The 17939-nt window shown below is 38.0% G+C and overlaps 1 protein-coding gene across 1 annotated transcript; it reads right to left on the bottom strand.

Moving 5' to 3' along the window:
* Window positions 1–367: 367 nt before the first annotated feature.
* Window positions 368–13799, bottom strand: acsl5 (acyl-CoA synthetase long chain family member 5). Its single transcript, XM_020918169.2, is given in 22 exon segments — window positions 368–550; window positions 1234–1305; window positions 1379–1468; window positions 1470–1481; window positions 2033–2176; window positions 2301–2417; window positions 3136–3224; window positions 3315–3387; window positions 3908–4003; window positions 4091–4225; window positions 4863–4997; window positions 6140–6217; window positions 6352–6425; window positions 6511–6562; window positions 6917–6949; window positions 7018–7196; window positions 7784–7883; window positions 8282–8383; window positions 8463–8527; window positions 8983–9094; window positions 10687–10870; window positions 13700–13799. Coding segments are annotated over 21 exon segments (2052 nt in total). The 5' UTR covers window positions 10843–10870; window positions 13700–13799; the 3' UTR covers window positions 368–412.
* Window positions 13800–17939: the final 4140 nt, after the last annotated feature.

The following is a 17939-nucleotide window of genomic DNA, read 5'->3' as shown; positions in this document are numbered from 1 at the left end:
GCAAAAACAATTATACTCTGCAGACCTCATGAAAATGTGTGGTTGAAAATGGTTATACTGTTGGCCATTTGATCCTGGGTCTGAGATTATAGTAGCACCCAAAATCTGTACTCAAGCAGCAACATCTACCACCGAATCCAAAATTTCCTTGTATTTGCATTTATGGATTTCAGCTTCCTGCTATAGGCAACATTTTTAGGACCTTTTTCCCTATTCAAAAGCTAGGATACATTTTTTATTGAGTCCTACTTCATCAGTCCAAAACCCATAAATGCAAGGATTTCTGTTTAGGTGTAATAACATAACCCAGTATAGATTTGAGGCTGAAAAATTGTACAATGTTGTAAAATAAAGACAATACTTTGATCTTTGTAATCCATATTTTATTACGAAATGACATACAGGGGAGTGGTTACTGCATAGAGGAATACAGCTGGTTGATCTGTGTCTGAAACAGTGCTTTAAGCTCGGCCCGTTTGGCCTTCAGCGTCGGGGTCAAGAGTCCGTTCTCAATTGTGAACATCTCCGGGTGAAGGTGCAAGTCTTTCACCTGCAGATACCAAAGATACAACAGATAAGATGATACTGGATTCAGGGCAAAGTTATGCATTGTTAGTAAAAATAGTTCAGTTAGTTAATGTTTCAAATTTAACTTTCTTTGCCAAGCTTTTTTGTTTTTTTTAAAGTTTAATTTATTTTTGTTTGAGATGCCAAAGATGTAAGAAATTCAAGAAGCTACAGGATTCAGGGCAAAGTTATGAAATGTTATGACAAGAAGTAAAGCCAAATTTAAAACTTTCACTGTCTTATTGCCAAGTGTTTGTTTTTTGTTTATTTTATTTGTGTTTTAGTTTGTTAACTGAGCAAACTGTCAAATAGCAAAGATACAAGTGATAAGAAGCTACAGGATTCAGGGCAAAGTTATGCAATGCTACTAAATAAGACAGTAAAGCCAACTCTGAAACTTCCACTAAGTGTTTAATTTAGTTTTAGTTTAGTAATGGAGCAACATGTCAAAAACCAAAAATACAAGAGATTTAAGAAGCTACAGGATTCAAGACAAGGTTATTTATCAATTTTTGTTTTGTAATTGAGCAACAGGTCAGATACCAAAGATGCAAGATACACAAGACATTAAGCAAAGTTATGCTTACTAGTAAAATAAATAAAGCTAAAGTACCGCTGTCTAAAATTAATACTGTGATAATAGAAGTTTAATACACTTTGACAAACCTGTTCAAATGACTTGAGGCCTGCTTCTTTTCCCAGTTTAGTCATATCTGAAAGAATGGCCTTCTTGATTTCCTACAAAAGGGAGAAAACACAAATTGATATTTACAAATTCTCTGTGGTATGTGTATTAGTGCTTGTGAGTTACCTTATTTTTGCACAGATCCTCCATTTTGCCTTCAATCCCCAGATTTTTGGCAAAACTTGGGAGAATCTCAGGATCTGGGACCACTATGGCGAATCAGGCAAGACTAAAAAGAAAAAAAAAAAAAAACATTGTGATGAGCATACATGGATATCAAAATAGCATATGGGTGCTTTTAATCCTCAAACACACATGGAGTTGTGTTTTGTTTAATTCACACATCTTTAACTCACAAAAGCCATTTATACAGACTTTAGAGTTCTCTTAAATTGTAAACGTTCCACCTTGTGATGTGTAGTAACAGAAAGTGCTCCACTGTGCTTTCAAACTCTTTAGAATCATTTAAATGTTTTAATTCCAGCCCTGGAATGGTCATTGTCTACTGAACAAAATGTAGCAGCAGGTTGCCATCAACTTGAAAACTACTGCTTCATGACATCACAAGATGGAACAGAGCATTTTGAGCTTTGGAGATATAAACTGACTAAAAATAAAGGGTTACTCAAACATGTGTGAATGAAGCAAAACAATTCCAGGTATGTTTTTAGGACAACATTATAACATGACCTGAAGCTCACAGGAGTCAATTTAGTGTAATAGGACTTTAAAAAAAAAATGGGTGTACTGTGCATGTGATATTGGGGTGTGTCCTGTTACCTGCAGACTGTCTCCATGCACAAACACTTGGGCGACTGGTCCACTGCGTATATACACGTTTTCTATTTTCTCCGGTGCAATGTACTCTCCTTGAGCTAGCTTGAAGATGTTCTTTTTGCGGTCAATAATTTTCAAAACTCCACTCTAGACCAAGAAAAAGCGATTACGACCTTGACCAGACCCAAGACCAGACCTCCACAACATCTACATGAGGAAACACAGGGGACCAAACCAGGACAAGTGTAAACCAGCTTTAGTTCCTTCTTACCGGCAGCCATTTCCCAATGTCTCCAGTGTGAAGCCACCCGTCTTCATCCAAAGCCTCTGCAGTCTTCTCTGGGTCCTTCAAGTATCCCTTAAACACATTCCTGCCTTTGATGCAAACCTACAACACAATAAAAACAGATGGAAGTGTGTTAATAGTCATCCAAGCAGCAGTTGAACAGAAATTTAAATCTAGCTCTTCTATTTTGTTGTAATGGAGGTACAGAACTAGTAACGAGTATTTCGGCAATATATATATTTTAATCTAAAGTGTGTGCAAGAAAAGAGTCATATTGTAGTCATTTTCATAAATATCTGTGTTATACATGTTCGGTCAATTGTGTTTTATGCTCAGAGTAAAAATTTCAGTAGCAATGACATAAGATGGTCATGAGCTCTGGGTAGTGACTAAAGGACAAGATCGCGGATACAAGCGCTCAAAATGAGTTTCCTCCGCAGGGTGGCTGGGCGCTCCCTTAGAGATAGGGTGAGGAGCTTGGAGTAGAGCCGCTGCTCCTCCATGTCGAGAGGAGCCAGTTGAGGTGGCTCGGGCATCTGTTCCGGATGTCTCCTGGGCGTCTCCGTCGAGAGGTGTTCCGGGCATGTCCTACCGGGAGGAGGCCCCGGGGAAGACCCAGGACACGCTGGAGGGACTATGTCGGCTGGCCTGGGAACACCTCGGGGTTCCCCCGGAGGAGCTGGAAGACGTGTCTGGGGTGAGGGAAGTCTGGGAGTCCCTGCTTAGGCTGCTGCCCTCGCAACCTGGCCCCGGATAAGTGGACGAAAATGGATGGATGGATGGACATAAGATAGACTGAAATCATTTATTGTTTACTTACTTCTCCTTCATCGTTGGAGGCAAAATAATTCATTTCTTCAACATCCACAAGCTTCACAAAGTTGCAAGGTAGAGCCGCCCCCACATGTCCTGCAAGAAAACATGATTTGCTTACTAAGTTTTATGAAATGATCACACTAGCTAATAGATTAATATGCAAGGTATATTTGAGCGACTTACCAGAGGTGACATCCCCGGGCATGGTGAAGGTGCAGGCTGCGGCGCACTCTGTTTGACCGTAACCCTCAAAGATCTGCACGATTATAATCAATGTCACTTTTAAATTACTTCATATTATTCTTCATTGTTTTAACACCAAAGCAAGTTCCTGTTTGTGAATTTTAATCACCAAAACATTCCATTCTGACATAATGCAAATGCCATCACCGGTTTCCCTCATATGGACATTCACAGCTCTGGATAATTACGAGATTTATAGACTCATCTTTCATTCTTGATAGCCCCAAGTTTTTAAAAACACATCCAACAGTCTACAATGGGTCGAGCATCAAAACTGTTCATGAAGATGTATTTGATTGTGGTAGAGTTCATTAACAATTGTGATTTTATATTTTTGATTAAAGACCTCATCCTTCCCCTCTCCATTTTAATTTTTTATAAGATAAACCTGGCAATGAAATGTTTAACCCTTCTTTATCCCCATTTAGTGCACACATATTTGCACACAGGTTTGATTTATGGTAGTAGAGATGGCAGCACAAACAAAAATTTGACACTATAATGAATTGAAAGTGCACAGCTCATTTGGTTACCTGGCATCCGAGAGCAGCTCTGAGGAAGTTGAGGACTGTGGGTGAGATTGGAGCAGCTCCTGTTACCATTATACGCACACGCCCACCAAAAGACTCCTACACAATAAAAACATTGCATTAAAAACACTAAATAAAGCTGTGTTACAATAGCTATGACTTATTTATATTACATGAACCATTTACCTGAACTTTGTTAAAAATAAGCTTGTCCCAAATGCTGTTTTTCCTGATGATGCCATCCTTGACTTCGGCGTACTTTCTCTTCACTGCAAAATTCAACAGCCACTTCTTAAAAGGAGTCTTGGCTCCACTCTGAACCTAAAGTAGAGACAGAAATCAGTCAAATATGTAATAAAATGCAGACTTTTAATTATGATTTTTAACTTTATAAAATCTGGTGAATTTTAAGAGTAGAACGTTATAGTACCATCTATAATCTATAAGCATATCATGTTTGGTCAAATCAAATATTTCCAGAATATTATTTGACAGAGGTGGGGAATTGCAAGTCCTGACTTGGACTCGAGTCAGTTTTGAGTCACTATTTTTAGGACATGAGACTTGACTTGATAAAATGGAGTAAGACTTTGGACTCAACTTGAAGGTCAATGACTTGCGATATATAAGCGTATTATATACACTACAAATATACTATGATTTTTTAAGTACAATTTAGTTTAAAATTCATTCAAATTGCAAAAATCTGAGCTATATTGGTATTTTGGTTTAAAGACTTGAAATGACTTGAAGCTCAAAGCAGACGACTTGGACTTGACTTGGACTTATGGACCAATAACTCGAGACTCAACTTTGACTTGACTCGGACTTGAGCTCAAAGACTTAAAACTTACTTGAGACTTGCAAAACAAAGACTTGGGCCCACCTCTGTTATTTGACCTACACCTGTATCTAAGATTTTACTTTATAAGTTGTAATGAAGTACTGCTCCACATACTTTGTCATAGACCCTGTTGAGGAGGCGGGGCACCACGGGGAACAGTGTGGGCTGCAGCGCTTTCATGTCATCTGGTAAAAGTCTGATATCTCCCTGGAAAAATCCCACCCTCGCGCCAACTCCATACGCCACCACCTGGGCATGGAATGACACAAAACAGGGTAATACAGAAAGTGCATATGACAGATTAGACTGCTCATTTCACTCACGTGCAGTTTAACAGTAAGATTTTACAGATGTAACTAATTCCATAACTGAACAAGCTTGCATTTTAGACAGCATTTTGCACACTGTTTTCATGGATATAATATTGATATATTATATTTTGATGTTTGATTATTAATATCTACAGAAAATTCGCTGAATCGGATATCAGCCTCCAAATATCTGTTCTGGTTGAACATAAACTGATGTAAAAAAAAAAAAAATGTACTGCTCAGAGTTGGTCCAGAAAGCCTCATAATGTTTGAACTTTTATTTATACAAAGCTGTTCTGTAGTTTCTCAAGATAAATAACAGCTACAAAACACATTTGTATCACTTCTGTCTCATTTTTGTTTTAAGGAAATCTGCTAATATCGGGTTCCGGCAGATCCTTAAATCATCAGAATCTGAACTGAAAAAGCTGAATCCATGCATTCCTGAAATGGATTCCTTTACAGAACTAGAGCAAACTGCCACTAGACTGATGGAAACTAATAACATACTATACTACCAAAGTGAGTACTAATAAGCTCTATTCACGCTTACGTCACAAACCAGGAAGACATTGGGAAAATGCGATGAAACTTCAGTGTATTTACCGACACTGGGCTCACCTAACATGGATCTATTAAAACCAACAGCGATAAAACCCACTGAAGTAAATGTGATCAGCGGTAAAATGAAGCCTGCATACGTGTGTGCAGTTTGGAATCAACTTGAATTTGGAGCCTCATCTCTTTTAATCACATGTACCTGGGGCGCTCGGAGTTGTGTGTCAGTGGGGAAATTATGAAAGCTGAGGTATTGTTGTAACTGTTGATTAGTCGAACATAACAGAACGCTACAATGACATGAAGAAACAATACAACAACAATGGCAATACAATGAAGAAAACTGGGCCTGAGAAGTTGTAATCGCATCTTTCCAAACGTCTTCCTGATTTGTGACATAAGTGTGAACAGAGCCTATCAGATTCAAAATTTACAGTTTAAATCTATATCAATCAAGTGTTGAACTAAGGAATAAGTTTCAGTGCAGATACAAAGTAATATTTCCATTTTAGTGGCCCTTACCTGTACAACACGCTCAAACATGTGAGCTAAAGGCAGGAAAGAGATGGTGACGTCATTTGAGGTCAGAGTCACAGAGGACTGGAAAACAAAAATACATTTAGACAATATTAATCATTTATAGAGACACTAACTTCATTTTGTGGACTAACTGTAGAGAAATACTATATCTACACATCTGTCAGTAAATATTATAGTAGTTAGCATAATAATACCTCAAATGTCTTAAGAGCTCCAGCTGCGTCAGAGACGACATTCTCATGGGTCAACATAGCTCCTTTGGGATTTCCTATAAAAGATCATAAATAAGCCAGCTTTTTATATTTGCATCATGTCAAGATATTAAATTTTTTTTTAAATTAATATTTAAATACCTGTTGTGCCACTGGTAAAACACACAATACTGAGATCCTCTGGTTTTGGTGGCTGTTGAAGCAATATTTATATGGAGATTAATGTTTTATTTTATCATAATGCATTTTAGCACTGCTCTAAACCTTTTACAGTCATAGAGTAAGGTAATACAAGTAAACAGAACAATATTTATTACATCCAAGTTTTTTTTTTATTATTCTCCAAAATATTTTTTATAAAGAATTTTTAATATTTAAGGTGAAGGTTTGCTGATTGGTACACTGAATATTTGTATTGTGATGCCAGTTCTGTGTCAATACTACAATAATTAAAGTTAAAATCAAATCTTGCATATATTTTACTTTGATTTGTTTTGACAACTAAATAATTGTCTTAATATAATATCTTACACAGAAATAAACTCACCATAGGCTTTTGAAGGTTGTCTTTTCCCAGAGTCTAAAACAAACCAGTCAAACTTTTTTACTGATGTAATAAAACTGAAAAAGACAAGAGTTCCTCTTTACCTCCACTTCCTCCAGTGACAGGACCTCCACGCCGCTCTTCTTCCCGCGCTCCAGCAGCTCAGGCTCAAAAGTGTCCATGATGACGATGGTTTTAAGCACAGTGGTCTGGCCATTCTCCACGTTCTGCAGCAGTGTTTGGGCTTTGGTTTGATTGTCACAAAGAACCAAAGAAATCTCAGCTGAAAGAAAAAATAAATCAGCAATTTGAGGGGTGAGAATCTAAAAGATGCAAGAAGAATGCAAGAAAAAAATTAAAATATATCGAAAATAAATCAACATACCAATTACTGTTCACAAACTTCTCAAAACAGATTAAACATTTATCCATTATCACCTAACAGTTCACAACTAAAATTGTTTTGAATATATAGAATAATATAAATATTGTTTTAACTGCAGCCTTATTACAATTGATTTCTAGCCGTTTTTACAGTGGTGGCAGCAGTCTTTGCTATAAAATATTTCCATTGTGGATCAATAAAATCTAGGTTTAAGTCTGAGAACTGATATTTAACAGATTTGTTATTTTTGAGCTCATTAAGCAACCATCTGATGAACAGGACTAAATGCTGCTCAAAATCACACATTTCTTCACTCCCCCCAAAAAAATTATAATCAAACAAAATGAGTCTAACCAACAGGATTTGTATTCATATGAACCTAAAGCTAATCACAAATTAAACTGGAGTATTTGAACAGTAATCCCCCCACAGCCTGAGGGAGGGGGGCTGTGTTTATTGGTGTGAATAAACACGAGTGTTAATACCTCTGTCGATGATGAAGACGAGAGCTTCAGGTCCCAGTGTGTCGTACAGAGGAACAGCCACCATAGAGTATGTGTAGCAGGCCAGCTCCCCAATGATCCACTGCACAAAGACGGCAGAGGACAAAACTGATGTCAAGTATTTTTTATTTATTTAACCAGAAAATTGCCTTTGTTGATCTAATTTTAAGAATCCTGTCCAAGAGGCAATCAATATTTTAATTTAATTAAATTTTTTTTTTTTTTTTTTTTTTAACAAATGTTGACAAATTTACTCCCAAAATCCCCCACAGTGTAGTGTTTAAGTCTCATCTTAAGACCCAGTTTTATTTAGTTTTTTTTAACAACACATGGTCCTCAGTTTTATTTTTATGTTCATGTTTTTATTTACTGGTATTTTTGCCTCTGTTTAGTTTGACTAGTTTTATGGTTTTAACAAGAACTAGTATTTACCTGCATTGTGAAGCTACGATCTAAGAGTTCTTAGCTCCTATTTCGTACCTCTGGTCGGTTTTGGGCAAAGATCCCGATGAAGGTGCTTGACCCGGGTTTCAGGCCTTTGTGAAGGAGCCCAGACCCCAAGTGCTCTGCCCTCTCGGACACCTAACAACAAAAAATACTTTATAAGATTATTTTTAGCACAAGAAAACACTTTTGAGCACTTTTCAGTTACGAGTTATACCTGCTTATACTTCAACCACTGATAGGGTCGTCCAGGTTTTCTGTAGCCCAAACATGGACCGTTGCCTGAAACAAGCAGATATCAGTACATTTGTTTTAATGGTTGTTTGTCTACATACAATATTTCAAACTTTTCTGGTAGTGTCCACCATGTGCCTGAACACAGATGTTATTGCGTTGCCATGAATGTTCCACAGTGTGGCATTAGACTTAACTATTACAGGTGTGTATATGCTCAAAAATGCATTGAAAAACATTACAAACTTACTGCGAGTGAGGCTGCCTCTACAAAGATCTACCCTGTAACTTTGCCTGGTAGCAACATCTGCTTGTTTCCATGGATATAGACAAGTTAATGCCATACTGTGGAACTTTCTCTCCACCAGAAAAGTTACAAAATGCACCTTTAAACTAAAAGTACACCAATCAGCTATGAATTAAAGACAAGTAGGGACCTTGTATCGCTTTTCTGGACAGAACAAACTGATGATATGAAATCCATCAGTGCACAAATCACTCACCAGAAACTCTCAAGCCCCTTTGAAAAACCTCATAGATGGTCTTTGCGTCCTCGTAGAAAAATGACAGCAGGTTGTTGTTATCCTCCAACAGGGCGCTCTTACGGGCTCCATCCTAAAAACAGGGAGAGAATCACATTTTTGGAGCAGTCAAAGAATATGCAATAAAATCAAATGGAAGTAAAAAAAAAAAAAAAAGTATGTGTGAAGGATCATCTTTGAAGCACTGTAAGTTAGTTCACTAACTGGAAGGTTGTACATAAATGAAAACTTAACTGCTTTGCCTTTAAATAAATATTGAGGCATATCAATAAGCCTCAAATGTGTTGTGAGCGTGTGAAAGTTGGTTTTGTACTAGTTTCCTGTCTGTGTTGTATATGGTAAATTTGTCTTTGTTTTTTGTCTTGTTTTTGTTTAATATGCAAATGTGCTTATTTGTCAACAATTAAAATCATTATGTTTTCTTAAAAGTCCTGAAGAGCCATTTAGGACCCCAAATCCTCCATTTAAAAAGGTGCACAATGAAGCTTTTCTGGTGGGAGTCAGCTGTATTTTGTTTCCATTACTGTTTTGCCTGGAATGTTTCTGGATTATCATCTTACATCTATTCATTTAAAGGGTTATATACACCTTGAAAAACTTACATTCTTACTGTGAGCTTCACAGATCTGACCTGTAATCACTTGTTTGTCTCAATGGAGCCGGACAAGTTTAATGCCATGTTGCAGAACTTCCCACGCAAAGCAAAAACAGCAGGTGACTGACCCTCCTCCAGAAAAGTTAAAGTGCATCTTTAATATCTAGTGAAATTGACTTGCCTCCGTCACTCTCACAGACTGCTCTTTTTTCTTTATAGATTCCCTTGGTTTTGTCTTCTGGGTGTCCAAAGCAGCTCTAATATAATCCTACTTCCACTCAGATTTTCATTATCTCAATCTGACCTCTTTCATTATGCGATCAAGATATCTGGCATAAGACTGAACAATTCTCAACACATGCACAGAAAACCTCCACATGTTATAGTTCTTCTCCTCGGCTCCAGGGCCTGTCTTTTTGTTTCGTTCTTTATATACAATCTCATCTGCAAACATTACAACATATGGAAATTCTTGTTAAAGTTTGAATAGTACACCTTGTCCATCACCAGAGCAGGAAAAAGTGTGGGCGGAGCTTAAAATACTCAAATGTACAGTCCTAAAGGTTTACAAATTAATGCCCAGATACTAATAAAACTAATACTGAAAGTGCAGACTAATTTGTATTTGGTGAATCAACGGTGAAAAAATATTGACAAATTCGACCTTTTCTGAAATTTTAGCATCGTCTTGATCCATCCTTGAGTTTCACAATTATGGAAAAGTGGGAACTGTTGCCATAGTGATAAACAATTTAAACAAATTATATCTTGAATAGGAAAAGTCCTCAAAAAGTTGAATGCAAGAAGCTGAAACCAATATCAGAACATCGAGCCAATTCTATTCAAGAAACTATTAGCGTTGAAAATTACATTCTCCCGTTTAAAAAAAAGAAAAAGAAAAAAGTTTTATTATCATTGTAGTATTAACATTTGTATTGAGCAACCGTTATTTTCCTTGGTATCAGAATCAAGTAGAAGGTTTAAGCAATAACTCTGGTGACCTACGTGGGCAAGATAACCTTTCCTTTTAAAGTGTTTAGAGTTTCTTCATATGTAAATTTCATTCTTACCTTGACACCTATAGTTTGACACTTGAGGTCCACCGGGGGGCGTAGTGGGCTGGGTCTGGAATTGAGGTAAAACAGCGTTGCAGCCGCCACAGCGAAGAGAGAGATGATGGCGGGAGTTGGGAGAGGAGAGAACAGGAACTGGAACAGGGCCTCCATAGTGCTGCAGGAGAGAGGAGCTTTAAACCTGATGGCAAAAAAAAAAAAAAAAAGATGAAATGTTGAAACGATTGGTATTACAAGGCAAACACCTATTTAATCAGAGGAAGCACTTAAACTGATTTCTCAAACAGATCTTAAATGCAATCAAATCTAAACTGAATTTAGATTTGATTGCACAAATCACAAAGGTCACAATTTTTTTTGGCAATACGATGCCCTCTGCAAACTGCCTGAAGAATAAAACCAGCAAACTCAGAAGTTTACACGTCCAACATGCACAGTATTCTTCTATTTATCAAATTGCACTGCTCCTGGATGTTTAAAATGTGCACTGTGAATTGAATTCAGATTTGAAAATACGCATAGATTTCCCCCCTCAAAACTGTGCATCTTTGATCGCATCATATAAATCAAAATATTATGATTGCCATATTTTTTTGAGCCACTTGGAGGCAGCACAAACAAAGATCTAGATCAGGGGAGCTCTGGAGCTGTCAGTAGCTCTCCAACTCCTTCCGAGTAGCTCACCAAGGGATTTATTAATTACATGTATTGTGCTGAATAACTAAATTTTGGTTAATTAAATGGGTATTACCATTGTAAATGTAACAATTTGATGCCTAACTTTGTGCAGTAATGGCTTATGTTTTATAAGCATCAAACTGTATACTATCCAAGGCTGTGGCTCTTTTATTTACTAAATTTCTTGCGACTGCTAAAATGAGGAGCTCTCTGGTATTTTTGTTTTGTAAAGGTAGCTCAACAGAGGAAAACGTTGGAGACCCCTGATCTAGATCTTTTATTTAAATTGCAAGCACATTTACACAGCCATTTTCACATGAGCTCTATTTTGACTGTTTCATAATATCACATTGTATTCAGTGTTGCACATGTCAAGTTTTTTCATATTAACACGATTATTGCATCCACATTGTCTTTGCAAATGACGCAACCTGAAACACTCCATATGGATGGAAGAGACCAACATTTAAATACAATTTTTGTTTTAAAATCATGATTCACTTCACAGCGCTCAGTTTGTGTGCATCTAGGAACTTTAAGACTGAAAAATGATCAGATAATCTAACAGAAGAATCAAACATTTCAGAATTTTAAATGGTTTAACTACAGCAGTGTTTTTCAACCTTTTTTGAGCCACGGCACGTTTTTTACATTGGAAAAATCTTGCGGCACACCACTAACCAAAATGTTACAAAAATGACACTATATAGTATATTTAATTACAATATAATTTCTACATTAATTTCTACTTACTCAGTGTGAGACCTGCGCCTGTTTAGATGAACACAAAGCTGATATCCTGGCAGGAATAGAAGAAAGACACACACGAAGCTCTTCATCAACAGCTCTCAGTCTCTCTCTGTTTTTAGTTTTTATAGCAGTTAAGCTTGAAAAGCTCTTCTTCTGGGTCAGAATCTTGTCCAGGGCCCATTTCGGAGTTCGCATTCGTCCATTTTAAAAACTTTTCCATGACACCATGCACATGCGTTACTAATTCTTTTAAAGCAGGGGTGCTCACACTTTTTCAGCATACGATCTACTTACAAAATGACCAAGTCATAAAGATCTACCTAATACAAAGCCAAGCAGACTGCACTGAAACACTCTGTGCCCCTTTTTTGGACCCTCACCCACAGTTTGAGAACCTCTTCTTTAAGAGAACTTCCTCTGGCACTTTACACAAAACTGTGAAAAAAGTGAAGATTTTTAAACCTGTTTTTTAAAGTTCCAAACTGGAGTTTCATTCTTTTCTGGTTTTGCAGTGATATTTACCAGCCTCTGCACATTTACCAAATCAAACGCACATCGTGACAAACACAGATGCATTTGTGCACTTTTGTTAGGCAAACTTCAGCCAAATGTGGCAGGAGGTCTGTTCTGTAGATCTGCTCTATGCTGTAGACCTGCTTTGTGCCAACACTGCAACACAAATTTAGACTCGTTTTTGCTCCACGTTTGGTCTTGCTCTTCTAATCAACGCGCACTGTGGAAGGGGCTTGTGTTCGCTGTATGCAGGAAGGAGCGAGAGCGTGAAAAGGCGAGGGGCGGCGTGCTGACGTGAGGCAGATGAACAGGTAGGATGTTTAGGAAGTTTAACCTGCCCTGTGATGCACGCTGGTACACGAGGGCACATGCTGTTGCAGACGAGCCGTGCGTAGGGAGCGTGTGTGTTTGTGATGTGCTGTAGAGTCTCCGCGGGCTGCACTGAGACGCCCCACACGCTCTGGCACACCTGTACAAGTTTTTTACCAACAGCAGCGGCCGTAATGAAATATGATCGCACTTGTTGAGTGTCAGACCTTGAGTGAGAGACAAGACCGAGTGCAAACGCGAGTCCGAGACGAGACACAGCGATCTACCCACACGACCTTGGCGATCGACTGGTAGATCGCGATCGACGTATTGAGCACCACTGATTTAAAGGAACGAGGCAATTAGCTGCCTGTTGCCACCCGGACGAATATTAGATCACTCTGCCAGTCATTATATACTACACTGTAGTATAGTGTCGGACACTCGACAATGACATAATATTTGCAGGTAATAATTAATAAATTTTTATTTTAAAAAAAGTGATATTGGATCATTTCTCACGGCACACCTGACGATCTCTCACGGCACAGTGGTTGAGAATCACTGAACTACAGGAATAGACCTATACTAGTGTAGTTTGCAGAGGATTATAAAAGATGCACAACTGCTGTCCCTGCTCGTACTAAATGCAATGACAAAAACAGATTTCTGTTCCGTGGTGATTAATATCAGTCATAATCTGTAATGGCACATACTCCATACAGTTTGTACAAGAGTATTTAGCACTGGTTCCTCTTACCTGGTGTTGCCACAGTCCTGGTCCAGCTGGTGTGGCAGCAGGGACAGTGACAGGGACACTGACAGGTGAGATCCTCGGCTCTGAACACAGGAAACCCATAAACACATCTGACGACAAACCTTTGCACCTTGGCCCCCCATCTCCTCTCGCTGATAAAACTAGCACAGATTTAACTACAGTCAAAACCTCTTACCATAACACAGTCATTTACATTTATAATTAGGGAAGGAAGATAAGAAAAAAAATAACCAATTGTGATTTTCTGATAGTATTCACAAAATTTTGATTTTAAATAAAGAAAAAAATACTGACAGAACACTGAAATATGAACTGACACTAATTACATTTTAGAACATGTGCAGATCCAAGGTTAGCAGTTTTTAAGCAGAATAAGACAGAATAAAAATATTTTGTCGTTTGTGGAGGAAATTATGGTATATTCTTTAATAATTTGCCAATTGTGACAATTCAAATTACAATTTCTATCTAATTTTGATTAATCTTGCAGTATAATATACAATTTTATAACTTGAACTATTCAATATCGACGTTAAATTAGTTACAAAGCATTTTGTGTTGAGAATAAGCCAAAAGCAATTCTATCAATGGTACACCAGGTGAAAGGTTAAAAGATCATTATTTATCTCATCTCATCAGAATCTGGTCTCAAAGTACAGCTGAAGGCCAGGGAGAAGTTGTACTCATGACTCAAGTGTTGTTGTTATGTAAATAGTAGTAAGGGAGAAAGCAAGAGTCAAAGTAGATAAAACTGAAAATTTTAAAAGGTCCTACATACGCAAAATTGACTCTTGTGAGCTTTAAGACATATTATGATATTGTTACTTCATCAAACAAATTACGGTTTTGTTTTGTTTCATTCACATATGTTTGAGTAATGCTTTATTATTAGTCTGTCTGCATCTCCAAAGCTCAAAATGCTGTTACACCTTGTGATGTCATGTAGTGGTAGTGGTTACCTTGGCAATGGCAATTCCAGGGCAGAAATCATCCAGTGCTTCTAGAGATGGTGTATGGAGTTCAAACACACAGTGGAGCACTTCAGGGACCTACCACATGACATCACAAGGTGGAACAGTCTGCGAGAAGAGTACAACTTAAATATGCAGGATGTTTGAATGAAACAACACACAACTCCAGGGATGTTTTTAATGAAGAAACATTATCCCATAGATTAGAAAATAGTGTAATACAGACTCTAAAGTGCAAATTCTATTAACTAATAAACTGATTTGTAAAGCTTTGTTATCAAAATTCAGGTTCAAACAACACCTTTTAAAAACCTAAAAATGCTCTTTATTAGTTCCTCTACTTGAGATGTTATTTTGGGGTATTTTTTCTCCTTGAATTGCAGGAGGAAATAAGCTATTGAGTAAAACACACCCACCTATTTCAACATTACTTATCATTTCACTTTATCAGAGGATTAAGCAGAGCGATATGTAATGTAATCATCTCTGTGGGACATGCGGTCTCAAAAAGGCGTAAAAACGATATTCTCCCAGCTGTAATTTCACCTGCATGCATTTGTTTTTGTTTGGTTTAAAGATAAAGAAAGGTTAATGTAGCAGGGCATGATCATGTATTCCTCTAGTTTCCAAACAGGGTCAGTCCTACAGGGCAGTAAAAGGTGCTCATTTATCCTTGTACATTACAATACAATTTAGGAGGAACACCCTGTTGCTCAGCCCGTCATGATAATCACTAAATCGATTTATTGTTCAATATATGACAGATGTATCATGATGCAATTCGAGCTGAAGGAGGTTGAATTATGAACTTCTATCAGTCATTATAAACAAAACTACTTAACTGTTTCATTCTGCTATTTATTTATTGCAGCCCATGTTCTTAATATTGTTCATATAGAATACATTTTTGGGGATAATTCTGCTTTATGGTATGATTTGGTTTCATCAGATTGTCATCTTAATTTACTTTTTTTTATTGTGATAGACCAAACTCTGCATTCCTTTGATACTTTTAATGCCATACGAGAAAACTTTTGTTTACATCCAGCTTTTCCACTCGTGCGCAGTGGCTGGTAGGCAAAAAGTCAGTGGGACTGCTCATTTGTGTTGATAGTTGCGTTGCGGATGTCTGTCATGAGATAACGTGCATGCATTGAATTGTTTTGACATGACATGTTGAGGATCAAAAACGTTACTTTCAAAAGTTAAAACTCGCCGATAACTGTTGACGATGTTGATGTTGTACTGTTGTATGACAATTGTTGATGTTGTACGACAATAAATGCTGACGATGTTGATGTTGTACACCGGTAACTGTTGACGATTTTGATGTTGTACTGTTGTATGACAATTTTTGATGTTGTACTGTTGTATGACGATCATTGATGTTGTACGTCGATAAATGCTGACGATGTTGATGTTGTACACCAGTAACTGTTGACGATTTTGATGTTGTACTGTTGTATGACAATTTTTGATGTTGTACGCCAATAAATGCTGACGATGTTGATGTTGTACTGTTGTATGACGATCATTGATGTTGTACGTCGATAAATGCTGACGATGTTGATGTTGTATGCCGATAAATGCTGACAATGTTGATGTTGTACTGTTGTATGACGATCGTTGATGTTGTACGTCGATAAATGCTGACGATCTTGATGTTGTACTGTTGTACGATGATTGCTGATGTTGTACGACAATAAATGCTGACGATGTTGATGTTTTACGCCGATAAATGCTGACGATGTTGATGTTGTATGCCGATAAATGTCGACGATGTTGATGTTGTATGCCGATAAATGTCGACGATGTTGATGTTGTACTGTTGTATGACGATCGTTGATGTTGTACGTCGATAAATGCTGACGATCTTGATGTTGTACTGTTGTACGATGATTGCTGATGTTGTACGACAATAAATGCTGACGATGTTGATGTTTTACGCCGATAAATGCTGACGATGTTGATGTTGTATGCCGATAAATGTCGACGATGTTGATGTTGTATGCCGATAAATGTCGACGATGTTGATGTTGTATGCCGATAAATGTCGACGATGTTGATGTTGTATGCCGATAAATGTCGACGATGTTGATGTTGTACGGCCATAACTGTTGACGATGTTGATGTTGTATGCCGATAAATGTCGACGATGTTGATGTTGTACGGCCATAACTGTTGACGATGTTGATGTTGTACGGCCATAACTGTTGACGATGTTGATGTTGTAGATACGGACGCTTCTTGCCTAGGAAGTGACATCGTGTTTTCTCGTATTATTAAATTTATTGGGTCATTAAAAATATTTGAAGACTAATGTTTTCTAGTGGGGGGTGGGTCTCTGGCTTGTTTCCATTCATTGTCAGGACTGTTCTTACAGGTCAGATCTGTGGAGAGACGAGCCTTTTCACTAGTAAACAACATCTTTTATGAGTATTTTGCGCAATAAAAATGCCTAAACATGAATAAAAGCATGGACGGATTTCATGTCAAACTGTGGGACATGCAAGGGGCTTTCTATGGAGACAAGCAGTGGACACATCTGCTACTAGAAAAGTTACATAGTGCATCTTTAAATGTTTGGCAGCTGTTCTACGTCATTTTTTAGCATGAAATTAAAATGTGGAGCAAGTACGTTTGACTACATGACTTCAGTATTAATACTAGGGCACAGTTTCTTTAAGGCTTCCTCTTTACCCACCATATTTCTCAACAAGAGCGCACGTGTTTCATTGGTAACCGTAGACTTAATTTATTATCCTGTGGGCAGCCCTAGATTTGTGCTGCACATGATTACGCCTTGGTTACACGTCGGTTTTGTTTTTACCTGGTGGGATGAGCAGAGGTAGTTACGGGGACAGGAGACTCGGAGCAGGTGGACCCCCAGAGGACCAAACCCAGCTCAAACCGGCCCCGTATCTAAAAGCAATCTGTCCACGTGCGGTCATTAGCGGTGCCAGCGACCAACGACGCACAGGTGTGGAGTGAGCGCAGGAACACTTCACACCAAACACTGCCCGACCTGCCTCTGCCTCGGCTTTTCTCGGCTTTTCGCGCCCCTGATCCAGCAAATCCGCTCCCCAGAGGACAACGAGACACTTTTCACCTTCACCGTAACCACGAATTAATAATAAGCAGCTACTTGGTTCATTAGCGTGGTGCAATTTGTGCGCTGTTTGCACACAAGAGGTGACGGTACAATAGGAGGCTACAGCGCGTTCAACTTTATTACACGTTTTATAGTTAAG

The sequence above is a fragment of the Boleophthalmus pectinirostris genome, unplaced genomic scaffold, assembly GCF_026225935.1.
Source record: "Boleophthalmus pectinirostris isolate CB_2022bp ecotype Guang Dong unplaced genomic scaffold, ASM2622593v1 HiC_scaffold_14, whole genome shotgun sequence".
NCBI lineage: Eukaryota > Metazoa > Chordata > Actinopteri > Gobiiformes > Gobiidae > Boleophthalmus > Boleophthalmus pectinirostris.
This window is presented reverse-complemented; position numbering and strand designations above follow the sequence as displayed.